The sequence below is a fragment of the Sminthopsis crassicaudata genome, chromosome 1 (assembly GCF_048593235.1).
Source record: "Sminthopsis crassicaudata isolate SCR6 chromosome 1, ASM4859323v1, whole genome shotgun sequence".
Lineage (NCBI taxonomy): Eukaryota > Metazoa > Chordata > Mammalia > Dasyuromorphia > Dasyuridae > Sminthopsis > Sminthopsis crassicaudata.
In genome coordinates this window covers 430,425,760-430,447,247 of record NC_133617.1, presented here as the reverse complement: position 1 = coordinate 430,447,247, position 21,488 = coordinate 430,425,760, and the positions used below count along the sequence as shown (strand labels likewise).

At 36.0% G+C, this 21,488-nt stretch overlaps 1 protein-coding gene across 4 annotated transcripts in view; it reads left to right on the top strand.

The window, feature by feature from the left end:
* The window catches only part of GRIN2A (glutamate ionotropic receptor NMDA type subunit 2A), a 500,193-nt gene that overhangs the window by 300,829 nt on the left and 177,876 nt on the right, over positions 1–21,488 (top strand). For 3 of the 4 annotated variants that reach the window (XM_074280519.1, XM_074280518.1, XM_074280521.1), the window contains exon 2: positions 9,388–9,980. In XM_074280519.1, coding sequence (XP_074136620.1) covers positions 9,388–9,980 — 593 coding nt within the window. Of the gene's footprint in view, positions 1–2,725; positions 2,788–9,387; positions 9,981–21,488 lie in introns of those variants that run through there. The other variant, XM_074280520.1, reaches the window with a different exon arrangement.

Genomic DNA, 21,488 nt, shown 5'->3' with positions numbered 1-21,488 from the left:
TCCAAATTTGAATACTCTTCAGAAATTTGCTAGCTATGTGACTAAAGACAAAACATTCGACCTCTCTTGTTTCTCCATCTGTAAAATGGAAGATTTTATTTAATAGCTTCTGATGCTCTTTTATTATCCTTTTATGTTATGATCACAACTGGGGAAGAGCCATGTAAACAGCAATATAAGGTAGGATGCGATGAATTTTTTTAATGGTAAAAATAAAAGTATGGGAAACTACAGATAGAAAAAGGTAAAAAAAAAGTTTTAAAAACAGGTGAAAATAAGATGGTCAGGAAAATTAGAACTGGGATGTGGGAATCAGTCCTTACCAGGACTTGTTTGTCCTTTTCTGGTCACCAAAGCCCATATTGAGACCCTAGGATCCCACGTCCTGCTGTTTCTGAGGCGGTCCTCTGGCTTCCAATTTAAAACAGCTTGTTCTCTCTTCAATAAGGCAGGAAGGACAGGGAGGGAAGTGCTTTGCCTCAAAATGAAGTGGGAGTCTGAAATCTGTTCAATCTCTCACTGCAGGCAAGAAAATTGCACACGTCACTGAGTGTGCCTAGTCCCACAGCTGGCCAAATGGTCAGCCTGCCTTATAAAGAAAGTGCAGGATGAATGATTCAGGAAGAGATAAGTGCAGGAGACACTGACCCTACGTCTTGGTAAACAATAGAAAGAATGGTCTGTGTCTGGAATGAGTGAGTAGATTTATATATTGGAAGATGAACTCTTGGAGCAAAACCAGTCTTCAGCTATCTCACATCAACACATGAAAATATCCAAGAGATCTAACACTTATTGTTCTACTGTGTCAACACTCTGCATTTATGCTTCGTGAATAGTTTTCCTCTTCTGGTCCTCCAATGATTCCCTTGGATACTTTTATGACTATCCTTCCTTTGAAGTTTCTGTTTGAGCTTTCAAAGCAAATAGAAACTGGTACACTGTGGTTTCAAGGAGGCTGAGGAAGTTAGGGATAATTTTTTCTCCTAGTTGAGAATTTTATCATCTTTAAGAAAGTCAGTGAGCTTTGCATACAGTATAGATGAGTCAGCAGTAATGGAATGAATGTACTGGCTTGGGGACATAGTGATTATTGTCAGGGATTTGGAAAAAATCTATTGCAGAAACAGGGCAGAATCTTCCTTAATTTCTAATTGACATATGTGGCTGTAAGAACTGTGCATACAAATGTCTAGAATTTTTAGAAATATTTCTGAATGAACAGATGTGCAAATTGAGTTTCTGAGCCTGGGAGCAAAATGTAATAAAATAGCCTCTCTCAGTCTATATGTGGAAACATGTAGAGATACTTTTCTGTTTAGCTAATACTCAAAAGTTCATGGGTAAGCACATGTAATGTGATTTGAGACAGTTCCAAGCAGCAGAGTTTATTATATTTGCTAGTCCTCTGATTTCATTATTATTGTTTAGTTACTTTCTATTGGACGAGAGCAGTGTGTCCTCCAAAAATCTCTCTTTAAAGTGTAAAAGTACCTAAAAGGAGTTATGTTCAATTAAAAATCTAACATTTATAATAGGAGCTCTTAACCTGGGCTCCAAAATTTTAAAAAAAATTTTTGTTGTCCGTATTTTGGTGAAATTGGGTTCCTTTGTAATTTAATGTATTCTATTTATGCATTTTAAAAGTTTGTGAAAATTCTATAGTTTTTGTCGTTATTGTTGCAAATTAGGAAAGGGGTTCAAGACATACAAAAAGATTAAAAACCTCTTGTAGCATGCCCTCCTGGCAGTTACTATTACCAGTCTGTCCTAGGCCCAACAGAGTACCTTTGACCATCTTGGCTTGGCCACCCAGGGTAGGGAGCCAGAGTAAAGAGCGCCAGGTTAAAGAGAGTGACTGCAGCTGAAATGGACTGTCTTGGGTGATATGCAGTATAAAGACTGTAAATGGACAATGGGCCTGCTTGCTTCTCCCATGGCTACTCACATATGGTGGCCTGGTGAGAGGCTTTGCCCTATGCTTTCTATTGAAGGACTATGCTTTTAAATTAGTGAAAAACCAACACACCCACCTGCCGTTGTTATTGAGACAATGTTACTGGACATGACTTTGCTTATGTGCACCTGTGAAACTAGAATTGCTCTAAGATTGTGAAAAGTGCAACAGAGAATTGTGAGAAACTAGAATTGGTCTAGAATTGTGATAAATGTAACTAGAATTGTGACATCCTACCTCACTGATATTTAATTGTTAACTAGAATTGTGATGTTTTACCTTGTTGACTTCCCACCTCAATGTTGACATCCTACCTCATTGGCATCCAACCTCTTTGGCTTATTATCTCCTTGAGTATGACTTTAATGAATGGGTTGAACACTTGGGCCACTGTTGAGCCTAGTTCTCATTGTCATACTTCTGTTTACTGATCTGCTGTTTTGTACCTCCTTGGGCATAACACTCTGTCATCTCATGGATCAAGTGAACTATATAGCTGGTGCTAAAAGTTTAGATTGATGAGATGTGTGGTTCCCGCAAAACAAGAGAAGGGAATTGTAAGGGCCTTTTAAATGGGCGGCACCACAGCACATTGGGAGATTGAGGCCTGGAAGTAATTTCTGTGGATATTAGGACTGCCTTGTAGGTGGGATCTTGGCCACATTGAGATAGCTTCCTAATGGGTGACTCTCTCACTGATTGGCTGTGTGTGTGACCTCACAGGCCGTTTATAAGCCCACTGCAGGCAGCAGCCACTCTCTTTAACCTGACGGTCTTCACCCTGGCTCCCTAGCCTGGGGTAGCTGAGCCAAGATGGGTAGCCAAAAGAGGTAAGGAGTTTGGTAGTGAACACGTGGGTCTTCTGACCAGGTGTTCACTCGGGAACCAACAAGTCAGTGCATCAGTCAGGGCATTATGTGAGTAGGTATAATAAAGGCTTTTAAGATTACTCGTGGCTGTTCTTGAGTGCACTACCAGTTATTAAACTATAGATTCAAGAGATTGTGGCCAGAGATCTTTGAAGGCCTCAGAGGAGGCGAGCCGGGTAGAGTTGACACTGCAAAGGTCAGTGGTCAAAGGTACTAGGACAATCTAGTAATTAATTGTAACTGCCAGGAGGGCATGTTACAACCTCTGATTTGTAAAAAGGCCTGCTATTTGCTTACTTCCATGCTAGGTACACACACACACACACACACACACACACACACTTCCTTCTATCAATGGTCTTATATGTTGGTAGGGGAAAGAACTGATAAGTAAATACATATATACATACTTATTCATATATGTGTATATATATATATATATATATATACACATATATATATATACATACATACATACATATATACATAAAGTGGCCCTATAATTGAAATTTGAAAGAAGTTAGGAATTTTAATACATAAGGGAAGAAGAAAGTAAGTGTATGCAAAGAAAGAAAAATTACCTCTGAATGAATGTGATGTGTGTGAAGAACAAGGGGGATAAGCTAGAAATTGAAATCTAAAGTGCATGAAAGAGAGTAATGTATCAGAAGCATCCAAAGATGGGCTGGAGTCAGGCTGTAAAGGCCCCTGATTGTCAAAAAAAAAGACATTAAAATTTTTCTACTATGTATTCTGTTTTATTGTAGAGCAATAGGAAGCTGCCAAAACTTTTTGAGCAAAAAACTAACATAGATCCATATTTGGAGGGGGGATAATTTACTTTGGTATCCACATGAAGGATGAATTAGAAAGGGAAAAACAAAGTAGGCGAACCCATTAGGTAGTTGTTTAAGTAAAAAGTAATGAAGACTTGAATTATTCTATTGATTGTGTAAATGGAGGAGACATTAATGCAGCAGATGATATGGATTTGGCAATTGAATAAATATGAGGGGCAAGGTGAAAGAAAGTGAATAGTTAACTATCTATCTCTATATTTAGATACATTTGTCTATATAGTTCTCTTTCTCTCTCTCTCTCTCTCTCTCTCTCTCTATATATATATATATATATATATAGCTCTATCTATATCTGTGTAGATATATCTAGCTATGTAGATCTATTTATCTAGATATTAGATCTATCTATATATTTATTTCTATATGGATATATTATCTATATAGATCTATTTATATCTCCTTCCAAATAGATCTACCTTTATTGATCAATCTATTTATCTATCTATAGCCTTTTAATCAGCTTAAGCTTGAGATAAATGACATTGTTTCCCTGAGACAGGTTTGGGACTCAGAAAACACCTTGGGAAAAGAAACATCAGAAAGAAAGAAAAAAAGGAGAGGAGATTTATCTGCCAAAAACAGACTTCAAAGTTTTGCTTAGGGTCAAAATTTTTTTTTACCATAATTAAACAAACAAACTAATAAAAATTTCAATACCAAGAGAAAGTGCATGAATAGTCAAATTGTTAAACCAATATAGAAGAAGGTTCTCGCCCAACTTGAGCTCCTAAAATAGTTACCTTAATTGTTTTCAGCTACACATAGAGGCTGATCTTTTGGGTCTCTTGACTCACACTTTGGTTACTGGCCTCTTGAAATGAACATATCCAGATTTAAATCGCCTAGCATTTATTAAGCATATTATTATGCCAGGTAATATGCAGAGAATGTATAGAAAGGCAAAAACCCAAACCAAAAAATAGTCCCTCCCCTCAAGGAGTTAATGGTTTAATAGAGACAATATGGAAAGAACTTTACAGATAAGTATTTAGGAAAAGCTGGGTGATGTCTCAGTGGGAAGGCACCCAGGTTATATGACATTGGGAAAATTTCTTGAAGATGATGGAAATTTAATTGAGATTTGGATGAATTGAGGGAAGCTAAGTAGTAAACACAAAGAGGGGAAGAGTTCCAGGCATACGATCAGGCAGTAAAAATGTTGAGTCAGAAAATAGAGTGTCATGTTTGAATAGCAACAAGACTAGGGTCACTGGGTCAAGAGTATATGGAGAAGAGTGAATTGTAAAAAGACTAGAAAAGTAGAAAAGGGATGTATTATGAAGGGCTTTAAAAGACATCTAGATGATTTTGTATTTGATCCCGAAGGGGATAGGAAGACATGGGAGTTAATTAAATGGAGTAGATAATATGTGACATGGTCAAAACTGTACCTTAGGAAGATCAGTTTGATAGCTGAGTGGAGGATAAATTGAAGTAGGGAGATAAAGGAGGCAGGAAGATGAAGATGTAGGTGTGAGGTGATTAGTGTCCTCACTAGCGTAATGACAGTATAAAAAAGAGAAATTAGTATATGCAAGGGATGTTATCAAAGATGAAATTGAGACATTCCTTGACAGCTGATTAAAAATGGTGGGGAGAGAGGAGTGATGATTTCTAGATTGGGATCTTGGGTAACTTGGAGGTTGGTTGTATCTTTGACAGTAATCAGGAAATTGTATAAAAAAGGGAGAGCTTGGGAGGGAGAGGTAGAAATGAGTTCAGTTTTAGATATGTTGAGATTGAAATGTTTCTGTGATATCTAGTTTGAGATATATAATAAGCAGGAGATGAGAGACTAGAAGTCAATAGATAAGATAGGGCTGGTTGAGTGGATCTACATAGAGATGATCATTGAAACCATGGGAGCTGATAAGATCACCAAATTAAAGAGAATTAAGGGAGAAGAGAAGAAGGTAAAGGACAGATCTCTGGAAGACATGCATGATTAGTAGTGTAATATGATGCAGATCCAGTAAAGAAAAAGAGAGAGAGAGAGAGAGAGAGAGAGAGAGAGAGAGAGAGAGAGAAAGAGAGAGAGAGAGAGAGAGAGAGAGTGAGAAAGAGAGAGAGTAAGAAAGAGAATAAGAAAGAGAGGATAAGAGAGTGAAAAGGAGAGAGAGTAAGAGAGAAAGAGAGGGGGGGAAAGTTAGAGACCTCTCTAGGAGGAGAACTAGGAGAGAGCAGTGCCAGGAAAACATGGAGAGAAGAGTTTATCTGGAGATGAGGATTATTGCGTGTAAAAGGCTGCAGAGAAATTAAGGATAAAGACTTAGAAAAGACAATTGGATGAATATAATTAAAAGAATTGAGTAGTTTTGGAGAAAATAATTTCATTTGAATGGTGATGTCAGAAGCTAGACTAGAGAGTCAAGATATTGAGAGGAATGTCTAGAGCTACCTATTGTAGATGACCTCAAGAAGTTTAGTCACAAAAGGAAGAAGAGATACGGGACAATATCTAGTAAAGATGAATGGATGAATGGAAACAACAGGGGAAACATCCAGATGAGAGAGAAAAATTGAAAATTAGTGATATCACAGAGATGATAGGGACAATTTTCTGGAGAAGATGAGTTGGAATGGGGCCATTTATACAACATGAAAGTCCACTTCTTTATGTGACATGAGTGAAGAATAAGAATTATAGAAGGCATCTACATGACTGATGAGAGATGAAAAGCAGGAGAGAAAAGGGGTCTCTAGAATGGGAGGATATACACTATTTCTTTTGGCTACCAAAGGAAATTTTTATCACCTGAGGGAGTCATTTGAACTAGAGGGGAGGTAGAGCAGGAGGTGCTATCAATCTAGAAGAATCATGGAGGTGTGAAGAAAGAGGGAAAAGGAGGGAAGGTTTTCACCTTAAAGAGAAATTGAGTTGGAAAGAGGCTAAGGATAAAAAGTTGGTTTTCTAAGCCCACTTCACAGATGGCCTTGTTCCATCTGGATCCACCCATTCTTGCTTTGAGAAATGTCAGTTTTGTGGCTAATCTTTGAATGTGAATTTCATTAAGGGTACCACCTCCATGATGTATCTTTTCTTCTACTCTTTCCTCAGCTGTTAGTGCCTCCCCTCCTAAAATTACTTTATGCTTATTTTCTAGATGCCTTGTATTAATTTTTACATGTCAATAGAATGTAAGCTACTTAATGTTAAGAGCTCTTTCTTTTTTTGTCTTTATAGCTCCAGTATTTACCAAAGAATCTGGCCCATTTAAAAAAATTGGATAATACTTTAATTTCTTTGACAAACAGAACTTTGAAATACAGAAAAAAAAAAAAAAAAAAAAAACTATGAATGTAGATCTGTCCCTACTCTGCAACTTGAAAGCTTAGACAATTCACTGCTGGGGCAATGCAGTATGGGACAGAGATAGCTACATGAATAGCACTCTCAAGCCAGATTAAGATGCAATAAGGAAATAATATAAAATATACTAAAATATAGATAACATTACATTAAAAATGTGTGGTGCTCCTGTTTCTATTTGAGTTTGCAGTCACTGGTGTAGAACATACAGAAATGATTTTAGAGTCATAGAGACCTGGGACTAGAATTCCCCTTTGACAGTTTTCAGCACCTAACAAAGAGGGGATGCTTAATAAATGTTTGTTGATTGATTAGAAATTAATAAGTCAAAGTTGAGTTTACAGGAGTTGGAATCTTCTTTAGGGATGTTTTCATGGACTCACAAAGCAGATGTTGAAACTCATTTGTATGTGTTCATGTGTGTTGTCTGTGTTAGCTTCATGAACTTGCTATATTCTAAGTTCAGGAATTAAGACAATGATCCATGAATCATTTGGGAGTTTATTTCTAGAATTTTGGTTTTTTTTCCTTGGGGAGTTTTCTGTTAGAAAACTTTGGGGACGTAGGAAAAGAGCTCTCTCTTCTCTTAATTAGCCCTCTATGGAGTTCCTTCCTCTGCCTATTGCAGACTCAGTGGTGTTTAGAACTGATAGATACCTTAATGATCAATATATCTAATCATCTCAATTCAATGACTTCTTTCTAGAAGTCATTCCCTTTCTCTTCCTCTTTTAAAACACAAATTTTAAGTTGCTTTTGTAAATGAGTGAGTTCATGGAGACTTCTTTAATTATCTTTCTTGACATGGAATGGGGGAAAAGGAAGGTAAGATGGGCCCAATTATTCATGAATCTGTCTAATAATGTCATTTTGTAGTCACCAGAATTTTTAACCCATTGGAAATTTACTTGGGCTAATGTTTATATTAAGAATTTTTGAGCCTCGCCAGAGGCATTGAATACACAGGGTCAAATACAACTTGTAAGCACTCCTAAGCATGGCTAAACATGATTAAAATATAATTCCTATTTGATTTTAATGTATTGATATATAAATGAAAAAGAAATATATGAAGATGTTCAGTTTTATAAGAACATATGGACTCCACTGTCCTACATTAAGAAAACCACAGGTCCAGGCAATAAATAAGGAAGACAATGGTAATATATGGCAGGTGTGGCTTTTTGCTCATTCAGATAAATCCACTACACTCAAACATGCTACCAAGGAGCCCCCTAAAATGGCTTTCTGCAAAATAGAACTAAATGGGTGCTAGCACATGGAGAAATTTTGTATACAGTGCTCCTCATTCAAATATGCACAGTTTCCAGGAATGGTAAGTGAAGAATGAAGAGGAAAGCATGGCTGTATATCCAGTGGAGTTCAGTGGGCCTCAGAAAAGAGAAAACCCCAACTTTTCCATGTGACATTTAGCTCAGTATCAAGCCAGGCCTTCTATTCAGTTGGCATAAGACTGAACATCATGTCAGTGAGTAAGCAATATGGACTAAGCACAGGCTACACTCAGACTTTCATGCTTATGGTTTCGAAGGAAATGTAAAAGCAGCAGAAGATTCTATTTCTTAATTTCAAGAAACATTAAGTGTTTAAAAAATATTCTCCATAAAACTTAAGAGCATGCATTTAAAGGATTTTAAGAAACCAACTGATGGTCCATTCCCAGCCCCACCTCTGAGTGGCCTTACATATCACCATATAAACGTATCTTCATTTATTGTTGCCTGTTTATTTCGTACCAATTATTTTCCTTTAAAATAGTGGTTCTAAACCATTTATTCAGTATATCCTAGATCTCTTTGGCAGTCTTATAAAACTGATGGATTTCTTCTCAGAATTGTTTTGAAGATCATAAAATAAATTACATAATATATGGGATTATAAAAGAAACCATTTATGGTGAAATATATTCATCAAAACACACATAAAAAAACCCCAGATCAAGATCAGCCTGCTGCTTGTCAACCAAAATTGCATTCAGGGCACTACAGTAGTCATTGTCAATAGAGCACATTCTTATTCCAAATTAACAGTTGAGGAATCAATCTGAGGCAAAGAGTGATTAGGTGACTATTTGCCTAAGATTACACAACTAGTGTCTCAAGTGGGAATTGAAGTCTTGTGACTTCAAGTACACACACACACACACACACACACACACACACCCCTATATAATGTCTTAGTATTTCTCTGAATTTTTCATGTTTGTCATTCTGGTAGAACAAAACATAAATTGTTAGATTCATACACCACAATTTAACTGAGTCATTTCTCAGTGAATGGGCAGTTGTTTTATTTTCAATTGTTTGTTTCTTTATTTGGTATGGCTTCTATTTTGCCTTGTAACATCTTGGGTTTTTTCCTCTATTATAGGATCCGATGTCTACCTTCTTCCAGTTTGGAGCTTCCATCCAGCAGCAAGCCACTATTATGATGAAAATTATGCAGGATTATGACTGGCATGTCTTCTCTGTGGTGACTACCACCTTTCCTGGCTACCGGGACTTCATAAGCTTCATCAAGACCACGGTAGACAACAGCTTTGTCGGCTGGGACATGCAGAATGTGATAACCCTGGATACTTCCTTTGGGGACGCCAAGACACAAATTCAACTAAAGAAAATCCATTCCTCTGTCATCCTGCTTTACTGCTCCAAGGACGAAGCCGTTCTGATTCTCAGTGAGGCTCGCTCTCTGGGCCTGACGGGCTACGATTTCTTTTGGATTGTTCCAAATTTGGTTTCTGGCAACACAGAACTCATCCCCAAAGAGTTTCCTTCAGGCCTCATTTCAGTCTCATATGATGACTGGGACTACAGTTTAGAGGAAAGAGTAAGAGATGGTTTGGGGATTATCACCACTGCTGCCTCCTCCATGTTGGAAAAGTATTCATTCATTCCTGAAACCAAGACCAGCTGCTATGGACAGATAGAGAAACCTGAGGTTCCTCTGCATACCCTACACAAGTAAGAGGATGACTCTTTATTTCCACATGTGGATTGCTAGGGTATTGTTTGGAAAATTGAATTTTTCTCCTTAGGTTAATTCTAAGCAGCAGAATGCCTTTTAGCATACTCTTTCTTTTGAGGGAGAGCATATATAGGCAAAGAAGTGGTTTAGTCAATGTAGTTTATTATGCTATGATCTTATGAATTTCAGCCAATAAGAAATATTTTAAAAGAGATGGTAAAATTGGACTCTCTTAAATGAGAAAATTCTGGGACTCCCCTTGTTCTTTTTCTCCAGAGATATTGTGTACAAGACAGAACAATGACCATAATCAATTGGAGAACACAGATGTTGTCATCAGTTTATCCTCAAACTCTTATAGTTTAGTGATATTACTTAATGTCACTATATATCACCTAATAACTTTGCTTAATATTAGATTGGGGATTGAGAGTGACATATTCCTTTGTTCTTGAAATCATAGGCTGAAAATTAAGTCATACATTTTAAGAATTTCATTGCTTTCCTTTCCTTCCTTTTCATGGTGACCTTCTTAAAGATCTTGTTTCCAATTGTCATTTTCTATATTCTGAATCATTTCCAAATTCTCAGGAAGTATTCTCAGATGAATTAAGGTCTGACACGGATACCCATGTGGAAGCACTGTTTCTACATCCAACTAGACCCAAAGAGAAGTTGGACTAATGAGTTCTCTCTGCTGATAATGAAACTTGCCCTACAGCTGGAATATTTCGGAATTTGCAATTTTGATAGAAACATTAGTCAATTTGCAGGCAATGGAAATATAATTTTTATGAGGGGAAAAGAAGCAGTGAGTGATGAATGGCTCTCTATTCAGATTTCTTCACAATTATCACCCCTTGGCTCCTTCTCTAAAAAATACCTGCTGGTATGAAATCTGGCTATATTATTTCCAGAGGTTCTGCTTTTGAATGCAGTAATTTTATAAGTGGCATTTCAGTCTCATTGAAGCAATATATCAAGTGTTGTAAATCATCTCTCTGCACCAGTATCAAGTCTACTGAGTTAGCATTTATTGAAATATCACTCATTCTGGGAATAACTGGTATTCACCCAGGAGATGAAGTTGGGTTCAGCCAAGTGTCCCTCTCTCTTGGGCTACTCACAGGTGTTATATTGCATCTAGGCATGAAGACAGTTCTTTATTCTATGCAATGAAGATTGAAATCCAGGCTTCCTCCCTGTTGACTTCAAACTCAATAAAGTCTAGGGAAAGCCACTAAAAGAACAAGGAGCTGGAGCTAGGGTCCAGATTGAAGGATGCTGCAATTTGATGAAAGGCTAGCATAAATAGCATTCCTTAGTTTGGAGAATCAGATAGATTATGATCAAAGTTAATGAGAAAGCACAGAAAAGTAAACAAAGACTTTTTAAACTGGATTTCATTATGTTAGGGGTACTATGCTCCTAGCCTAAGGAGGGTATGCTTCAAAGTACTTTTTAAGGTACTTTTAAGAAATATAAAAGATCTTGGTCTTTACATTTTAAGGAATAATCTTTTAGGACTCACTAGCCATATGCTAATTAGTGCTTGCATTTATATGATCACCTCAAGCTTTTCAAAGTTCTTACAGTATTTTAATTGTTCCTCACAGAAACTCCATGAGGTCTTAGTATCTGTATTTTACACATATGGAAACTGAGGTTTCAAGGGTTTAAGTTTACTTATTCAGGATCTCAGAGCTACTAAACATTTGAGATAGGATTTGAATGGAAGATAATTTTATCCCAATCTAATTCTCTATTACATCATGTTATTTCTCATACTGAATAGCAAAGTAGTTCTGTGATAGACTTTGAAAGGAAGTTGATGTGTTTTAGGGAAATGACTGACTTGTGGAAATAACATTGGGGGAAAGGGAAGTTATGCTTTTCTACAAGACGTTCATTGAAGTAGGGTATTGAGGGCAATAGCATGTCTTATATTCTCATAAAATTTGTATGGAATTAACAATCCTGCTGAGGGTTGAAAATGCAACCTAAAATTTGGCTGGAAAGACCTGGAAATGAAATCACTATGGTCCTGTTCATATTCCTGGAGTTTTCACCATAGTAAAGGGAGCAAGGGAAGGACTGCAGATAAGGATATTAGAAGGGGAAAGAGGTTAAGTTCTTTATGTTGAATATTCTGGGTTTTACAAAAAGCACTTTGAAAAAAGCAGTCAGCAATTTTTGAAGTTCAAAAATAACTCAGCCATATTATGCAACACACTCCTTGCTACTGCAGTTATTAAACATCTGTTCTCCCGCCAAAGCACAGAACATATCCATGGGTAGCTTCCATTAATGTGAATGGAAACTCTTACCTGCCATAACAGTACTGCACTCTGATAAAGCCCATTCAGCTTGCCCGGAAAAATTGTCCATTTCATGAGTTGATAGGCTTTTGGTGCAGGTCCAAATGAAGAGGAAAATTGTACAGATTCAGAACTATAAATAAAACCATTGTCCATGTTTAGAACTGTTTCCACCATTTGCTTCTAATATGGTTCAAAATAGCCAGGTGTTAGCCATTAAGTTGATCCCCACGCAGAAACTCCTCCCCCCACTATATATATATATATATATATTTATATATATATATTAGGTAAGCAAGTTCGCCTCTCCCCCTCTCCCTTCCTCTTTCCCTCTCCCCTTCTTCCTCCCTGTCCCTCTCTCCTCTCTCTGTCTCTGTCTCTCCCTCTCTCCTCCCTTCATTCTCTCTGTCTCTGTCTCTCTGTCTCTCTCTCCTCCTCCCTCCCTCCCCATCCTCTCCCCCCACAATTTGGAGAACTAGTGATAATGGAGTAACTAGAAATGGGACTCCCCTACTAACTTAACCTGTGTAGAGGGCTTTGATTATGGTGTAATGGAGGGAGTAAAAGGAGTGAAATCTGTGATATATCAATATATTATGAAAAAGCCAAAGCAGGTTTTCTAGGTTTTCCCTAATATTCTTCACTTTTGTTCATATAGATTTATCATGTCCATCATGAATATTCTACTCCAGGTTGCTTGTTAATTATCATCATTATATGTTGTTCATATCATCATTAAATGATGATGATGGTGATGATAATGCTACTTTCAAGTATCTATGATTTTGTTAGTGTTAAACTTCCTCTAGCAATACAACATCAACAGGGGCAGCTGGGTGGAACAGTGGATAAAGTCATGAGCTTAGAGTCAGGAAGTTCTGAGTTCAAAACCAGGATAATATATTTATATTACAAGGACATTATTTAAACATCGACTAGCTGTGTGATTTCAGGCAAGATACTTTTCTCTGTTTGCCTTAGTTTCCTCAACTGTAAAATAACATTTATCCCCCCCAAGTTATCATGAAGCTCAAATGAGGCTTTTGTAAAGTTCTTAGCATAGTTCCTGACATATAGTCGCTATATACATGCTATTTCCTTCTTTCTTCCCTTCTTCTCTTCTTCCCTCCTTCCCTTTTAACTTTCTCTTCCTCCCTCCCTTCCTCCCCCTTCATTCGCTTCTTCCTTCCTTCCTTCCTTCCTTCCTTCCTTCCTTCCTTCCTTCCTTCCTTCCTTCCTTCCTTCCTTCCTTCCTTCCTTCCTTCCTTCCTTCCTTCCTTCCTTCCTTCCTTCCTTCCTTCTTTTCTTTCTTTTGTGCTTTTATTCTAATTAAAATTTGCTAGTCTTAGAGAATGGCATAAATAGAAGAAATGACTTTGCTTTCCTGTGGTTACACAGGTAAGTAATTATCAGAGATGAAATTTGAAGCCAGTTTCATCTTGACTTCAAGTACAGCACTCTCTATAACATCAATTCAATCACATACACACACACACACACACACACACACACACTTTTTTTTTCTGTTTGTATGTGTGATTTCTTTAGTTAAATGAAATGCTAATGTACAAATTCCTTAATCTCAATGGACATTAGATCCTATTCTCTGATTTGGGGCTTTGGAAAGCTAAAAGATTATCCCAGGATCACACAGATAGCATATATCATAAGCATAGGTCTTCCTGAGTCAGATTTTACTCCACTCATTGAATTGATAGATAAAGTTTTTTAAAAATATCTTGCCATTGTATTTGATCATACTTTCTTGGAATATTTAATTCATTAATTATACACTATCTTTTGTACTTACTTTTAACCTTCTGTTTTATAACAGAACTAAGTCTGCTTCCTTTTCTATAAAACTGGGATTATGTGTTTGCACTAAAGGGCTTTGTGAAGAAAGGCCTATGTAAACTTACAGTATGTCTCAAAAGTCTTAGTGCAACTTTAAACAATTGGAGCTTAATTTATTTTCACAGAACATACTATATAAAGTTGAATAGTTATTATTACTTGTTATTCATTCTTGGTGGGAATATTTTTTTCTCTAAGTTTGGATCTAAATGACACTTGTTTTGTCAAGGATGAAGTTGTTAGAAAAATAATTGTAGGACTCTTCCCAGATCTACATTCCCTTCATTGGTAAATAATTCTCTAGAGAAGTCCTTTCAATCTTAGAGAATTTTAAAAAAAATAATAAAAAGAAACTTTTTTAGGCTCGGAAAAGATGCTTAATATATCCTCATTGAATACACAGAGCTATATACAAAATGGGGAAGAGAGGAATAGAACTCTTAAAACGTCCTCCTTATTCTTGGGGAAATTGTGAGTCTCCCATTGGAAGAAAGTTAGTTGTTCTTTAGTGATCATAAGAAGATTTTTTTTTTTATTATTTAAAAATGTTGATTTTTTTAAAATTTACAACACCTTAATTTACATGTTTTCCATACTTCTTCCCCTACTCGGGGAGTCAACCCACTAATAAAAAATAAAAAAGTGAAGAGAATGGGAGAAAGTAGTTGCACATTAACTAACAAAATCAATTAATTAACAACTCAACTAAATCTAATATAAAAAACAATATTCTACATTCATAGTCCCCCACATCTCTTTTTTCTTTATTATTTTTTTCTTTATTAAAGCTTTTTTATTTTTCAAAACATATGCATGGATACTTCTTCAACATTAATTCTTGCAAAAACTTGCATTCAATTTTTCCCTCCCTTTCCCCGCCCCTCCCATAGATGGTAAGTACTCCAATATATGTTAAACATGGTAGAAATATATGTTAAATCCAATATATGCATACATATTTATACAATTTTTTTTACTGCACAAGTAAAATCAAATCAAACTAGAAAAAAGAGGAAAAAATAAAATGCAAGCAAACAACAAAAAGAGTGAAAATGCTATGTTGTGAACCACACTCAGTTCCCAGTTCTCTCTCTGGGTGTAGATGGCTCTCTTCATCAAGATCATTGGAACTGGTCTAAATCATCTCATTGTTGGAGAGAGCCACATCCATCAGAACTGATCATCGTATCGTCTTGTTGCCATGTACACATCTCCTGGTTCTGCTCATTTCACTTAGCATCATATAAGTTCATATAAGTCTCTCCAGGCCTTTCTGTATTCATCTTGCTGGTTGTTTCTTACAGAACAATAATAGTCCATGACATTCATATACCATAACTTATTCAGCCATTCTCCAACTGATAGGCATTCCCTCAATTTCCAGTTTCTTGCCACTACAAAAAGAGTTCTTCACATTTTAAAAGAAGACTAGAAAATATGTTTTCTTGGGTCTTCTTTAGGATCAACCCTGGTTATTATGGTTACACAACATTTAGGGTTTTTTTTATTGTTTTGTTTTGTTATCTAGACACACAGACACCCAGACACAGGCAGACCTATACAGATAGACACATGTGCGTGGACACACACACACACACACACACACACATACATACACATACACACGGCTTTCCTAGTTTTGTTTACTTCTCTTACAATCAGTTCATAGACCTAACTGTTTCTTAAGTAACTCCTTGTTTTAAATCAAATTTCTGTCATTGGGTAATTATTTGGAATAATGGGAAGAATGCTAGATTTATAATCAAAATGCTAAGGTTTGAATCACACTGCTATTACTAATTACCTGTGTAATCTTGAGCAAGTCATACAATTTCTTTGAGTCTCAGTTTCCTTATTTGTAAAAGGAGTTTGTTGGACCAGAGGACCTCATAAGATCATTTAAATCATTTTAAGGTCATAAGCTTAAGCTAAAATCTTCTACAGGCATGAATAGAAGTGTATGGAGAAAATTATCAGGCAAAAGACATTTGAAAGTTATGTTAATGCCCTCTTGAAACTGTTTCAGTCTCTGTTTTCAACACAAGGTCATAGAAAAAATGACTGGTTTGATTGCTTTTTAGAAGACTGGCTTAAATTTGGTTGGTTTGTTCTTATTTGATGACTGTTATCACTGTTGATTTTTTATTTGAAGGATGTCAGTTTAAAAAAAAAAAAACCTTCTTTGGTTCAGTTCTCGAGTTTGCTGGAACCAGTAAAACTTCCCTTGAGTAAATGTGATAACACTTTGCAAATATTTATCTGTAGAATCTCAATTTGCTTGACAAACATGACTGATAATAGCATCAGGACCCCAAGAGAATGTCAGGCATCTAGGACACTGGAGGAGTTAGGGCTGTGTCTCACATTAAGATCTGGTACAACCTGGTCCCCAAGTTTGTGACTGAAGAGCAGAATTGAGCCGCAGGACCAACTGGCAATCAGCCTGGTCAGAAACCCTTTGGGTACATGTGCTTCCAGGGCAGCCTGAGGATGTGTATGGTGGTGAAGAGGGAGAGAGTAAATACTGCAACATGTATTTGAACAAAAACCTTTCTAAGCATTGCTTTAATGTCCTGGACCTGTGAAAGGCTAGTCATCATCATTTTAGGTTGAGTTCTGAATTGAAGATAACAACTTTATTTCAGGTTCAGTTCCATTTATTTCCATTCTCTTGGAACAGAGCACTTCCTATTTTGGCTGTTGATCAAAAAGACCATATGCCAACTGAGCAATGCAAGTCAATCACTCCCAAATATTGAATGAATACTTCAATACATTATAACATCCTAATACTAAGAAGTTTGAAGGTCTCAAAGGTGACTTGGCTTGAACTCTAGGTAAAAGGCCAGTATTTTGGGATTTTTTGGTAGGCACACTTACTAACCAACTGTGGTCAGACAGAAACTGAGGTGTCTAATTTTTTGAAAGGGTGTTTATTTCTTAAGAAGTCTTTGATATATTTTCCACTAGGGTTGAAAACATGAACAGCTTCATTTTTGATAGTTTATTCTTAAGGGATAAGGAGACCCCAGGAAAAACTTGACCTTCTGGGCAGAATTTTGGCCTGAGTGAAGTGCAAATATCTCCAAGTCAATTTTGTGGAATCAACAAACAATAAGCCCTGAGGACATCTGAGGTTGGGAAGCAGCCTTAACTTCAGAAACTTTCATCTCTCAGATTGTGTGTTTGGGGAGTTTGATGGTGAAACTTCCACAGTGAAGGGGCACAAGCACAGCTGTGCTGTTCATATATGTCTTTGGGCTGAGCTGCTACAAACAGGGAGAAGGAGCTACCACAAAACTAGTGATTACAGTAGTAGAGGAGTGGGCCCCTACTGACTATGGACACCATCCGGAAAGCAAAGTTCCTGGTTTCAGTTGCAGGGCAGAGGAAAACTGTAATTTTAATTTGCAGAGGGATTGCAAAGAATAAGATTACAGTTGACCCCTGACTCTAGCTATGGCTTAGAAGTGGAAAGGAGAATTCAAGGCTGAACCCCAGAACGGATCTCAGAAAATAATAGTAAGAACAACCTGAGGTTCCTAGCATTAGTCCCCATACCTCAGGAGTAAAATTTGACCACACTAATATCTGCTAAAATAAATAAATAAATAGATATATAGATAGATAAATGAATGAATGAATAAATAAATAAAAATTAAAAATAAAAGAGCAACTCAAACATAGATAGCTACTATGGGAATAAAAATCCAAGTTTATTTTCAGAGGAAGTTAATGCAAAAAAAAAAGTCATTCCCTTTCCAATGAGAAATGTCAAATGCTTCCAAGCCCAAAAAGATGTCTTGGAAGATCTTATAAAGGACTTTAAAACTCAAAAGAGAGATTAAGGAAAAATTGGGGGGGGGAAGTAATCCAATGAAATCCAATGAAACCAAGAAAATTATGAAAACAAAGTCAACCTATTTAAAATAGGGAACCCAAAGACTAAAAATTAAGAAAACTAGAATTGGGCAAAGGGAAGCTAATGACATTCTAAGACATGATCGAAACCAATGACATTCAAAGAACAAGGAACATTATAAAACATGATTCTAAAAAATAAGAAAATAAAATCAAAAAAATAAAAAAGAAAAATGTGAAAATTTCATCAGAAAAACACTTGATCTAGAAAACAAATTGAGGAGAAATAATATAAGAATAGTTAGACCACCTGAAAATTATAATTAAATAGGAGTTGATACAATATTACAAGAAGTTATCAAGAACAATTGCCTGAAGTTCTAGAACAAGTAGGCAAAGCAGAAATAGGAAAAAAATCTACTGATCACTGTCCAAAAGAGATTCCAAGAACTTCACAGGAATATGATAGCTAAATTGCAAAGATTCCAGTTTAAGGAGAAAATAATGGAAGCAACAAGAAAAAAAATATTGTGGAGCTACAATGAGGTTTACACAAAGCGTAGAGACTAATACATTGAAGGACCATAAGTCTTGGAATACTATAATTCATAGAGCAAGAAAACGGGGGTTATGACCAAGGATACCTTACCCAGAAAAGTTAGGTATAATTCTGAATGGAAAAAAAAAATGAATCTTTAGTAAACAGAAAGACTTTCAGGATTTTCTCACAAAACAGCAAAACTTAACAGGAAAATTTGATATATACTATTCAGGGGAGAATAAATATTGAGGAACTCAATAAGGTCAAATCATTTACTTCTTATATGTGAAAATATTATCAGTTCTTTTATGATTGTTGTTTCTCTGTGGATAGTTTGAAAGAAAGACTTGGACTAAGTTGAATATGATGAAATGATCCTAAAAATTATATAGGGAGAGATAAAAAGGAAAAAAAAAGTAGCTAATATATCCTGAAGGATATAAAAAAATCTTCTAAATTCAGAAAGAAATAGGAGGGCAAGAAATAGGGTGAGAGAAGCTGAAAAGGGAAGAATTCTTGGAGTGATGGGTAGGTTAAGGAATACAGGGTATTTTACAGAAGGAAAGTAGAGTAGTGAAGAGGGTTAGGAGGAAAGAGGAAGGAGGAAAATAAACAACAAGTAATTATAGCTTGTAATATGAATGGGTTTTATTTACCAATAAAATAGAAACAGAAAATAGACTAAAAAAACTTGAACTCAGCAATATGTTGCTTTCAGGAAATGTTATAAAAATGAGAGATATACACAAACGTGAAATGAAGATCAAAAATAGAATTTATTATATAAAAAAGCAGTAGTAATCATGACCTCAGCCAAAGTTAAACATAAAACAGATTTAATCCAAAGAGAAAAATACGGAAACTACACTATGCATCAATCATCTTAATCAATATTGTTCTAGATTATTTAAAATAACTAGGAAATTATGAGCTGATGGATTTAAAAAAAATATGGAAAGACTTGGACTTAAGAAGAAAGATGCTAAATACCTTCAGGAAAAGAGGCCAACTGAAAATAAGCACAGTACAATCTTACATATATGTATGTAAATTTGTATGTAAATGTATATGTATGTGTTTATATTTATATGCGTATGTACACACATACACAAACATACATGCATATACTATGTACACCCACACACATATTTTTATTAAGGATGCAGATATACATGTATAAATGTACCCATGTACCTATGCATATATGTATTCATATGTGTGTATACATATGCCCTTAATTGTAGCCTTCATGAGTAGGAGAGAAGAGAGGAAAAATAAAGTAAAAAGTGCACATTGGAGAACAGAAGAAAATTTACAGGAAGCAAAGATAACTGAAAACAATAAATAGTATTTATGATAAAGGCTTTCTTTAAATGGAAATTTATTGTTTAATATTTTGAATATTCTCTTATATTATTTTGTGTACATGGCAATGTTTCAGGGATTGAATAAAGTCTTAAAGAATGTGTAAAGTAGTATAAATGAACAAGGAACTGGAGGAAATTCCTTAATTTCAACCCAATTCTGGGAAACATTACTGTTCATGTCAAAAAAACAAAGTAAAACAAATCCAAATATCAACAATGAGACAAAGGAACCATTTGAACTAAAAGACAATTGCAGAGTCAGCATAAAGCACAATTATTTTTCAGAAAGCTCTTGGGAAAAGATTAAGGAGGTTAGGTGCCCAAGCATTCCTTTATTTCCAAGATATCCTTTGGCTGCTTCGCTTGAAGTTTTGATTTCTGGCATGGTCTATAATATATAATGCAGATGCCCTCAAGTGGTTATCTCTTCATCTTAGAGTTGAAGGATGATCTTCCTTTTTAGCTTATAACTCTAGATGATCAGAATTGCCTTATTTTACCTGTCTCTATCTTTTCCTCGTGCTCATCTCTCCTCCTTTTTCCATACCTAATAAATGGATATTGACTGTTTTTGTTGTTTAATTATTTCATCTGTGTCCAACTTTCATCATCCTATTTTCTTGTCTGTCTCCAATTTATTTTACAGTTGAGGAAATGGAAGCAAATAGAGTTATTTGAACTCAGGAAGATTAGTCTTTCAATTCCCTGTACCATCAAACTGCTCCAATAAGAGATGTAGTTTGCTGGCAAACTGTATATTGGTTATCTATATTTGTGGAAAAAATCAGCATTCAGGACCAGAAAACCTCCTAATGTCTCTCTGCTTGGCACGTATTCTGAAGATGTTAGACTGGCAAGTATACCCTGACTACACACTAATTTAACATATGAGCTAGAACCAGAATACATTTTATACTGGCACTGAAATTTGATGCGTAACCCCAAGGATCGGTTGATAGTCCACATTCAGCTGCCCTGTCATCAACCACCAGTTTGTTAAATGATTGAATTCATTTGGTTAAGTTCCAACAAAATAAAGGAAGTAAACAAATACTATTTAGTTTACAGCACGATAGAGTGGGTTTTTCACTTGACTATCAAAGCCAGAATAAAGAATTCTTTGTGTTTCTCAAGTAATTAAGCTAAATTAAACAAACAGGCAAGTGTTAAGCACCTGCCCAGTGTCAGGCACAGAGAATATAAAGTAAAACATACAAACAAACAAAAATCCCCAGCTTCTGTCCTGAGAAGTTGGGGGCAACATACAAAAAAGATAAAGATAAAACAGATACAATATCTCTCCCTCCTCCCCTTCCTCCCTCCCTCTCCTTGCTTTCTTCCTTCCCTCCCTCCTCTCCCTTCCCTGCCTCTCCCTTTCTCCCTCCCTCCCTTTCTTTCTCTCCCTCCTTCCTTTCTTCCCTCCATCCCTTCTCTGTCTCTGTCTCTGTCTCTGTCTCTGTCTCTATCTCTCTCTCCATTTGAGGGAAGACTTTTAATAACTAAGGAAATCAGAAAACTCTGTGAATCCATTATTTCCTCCAAAATTCTGGCCAAATTATACCT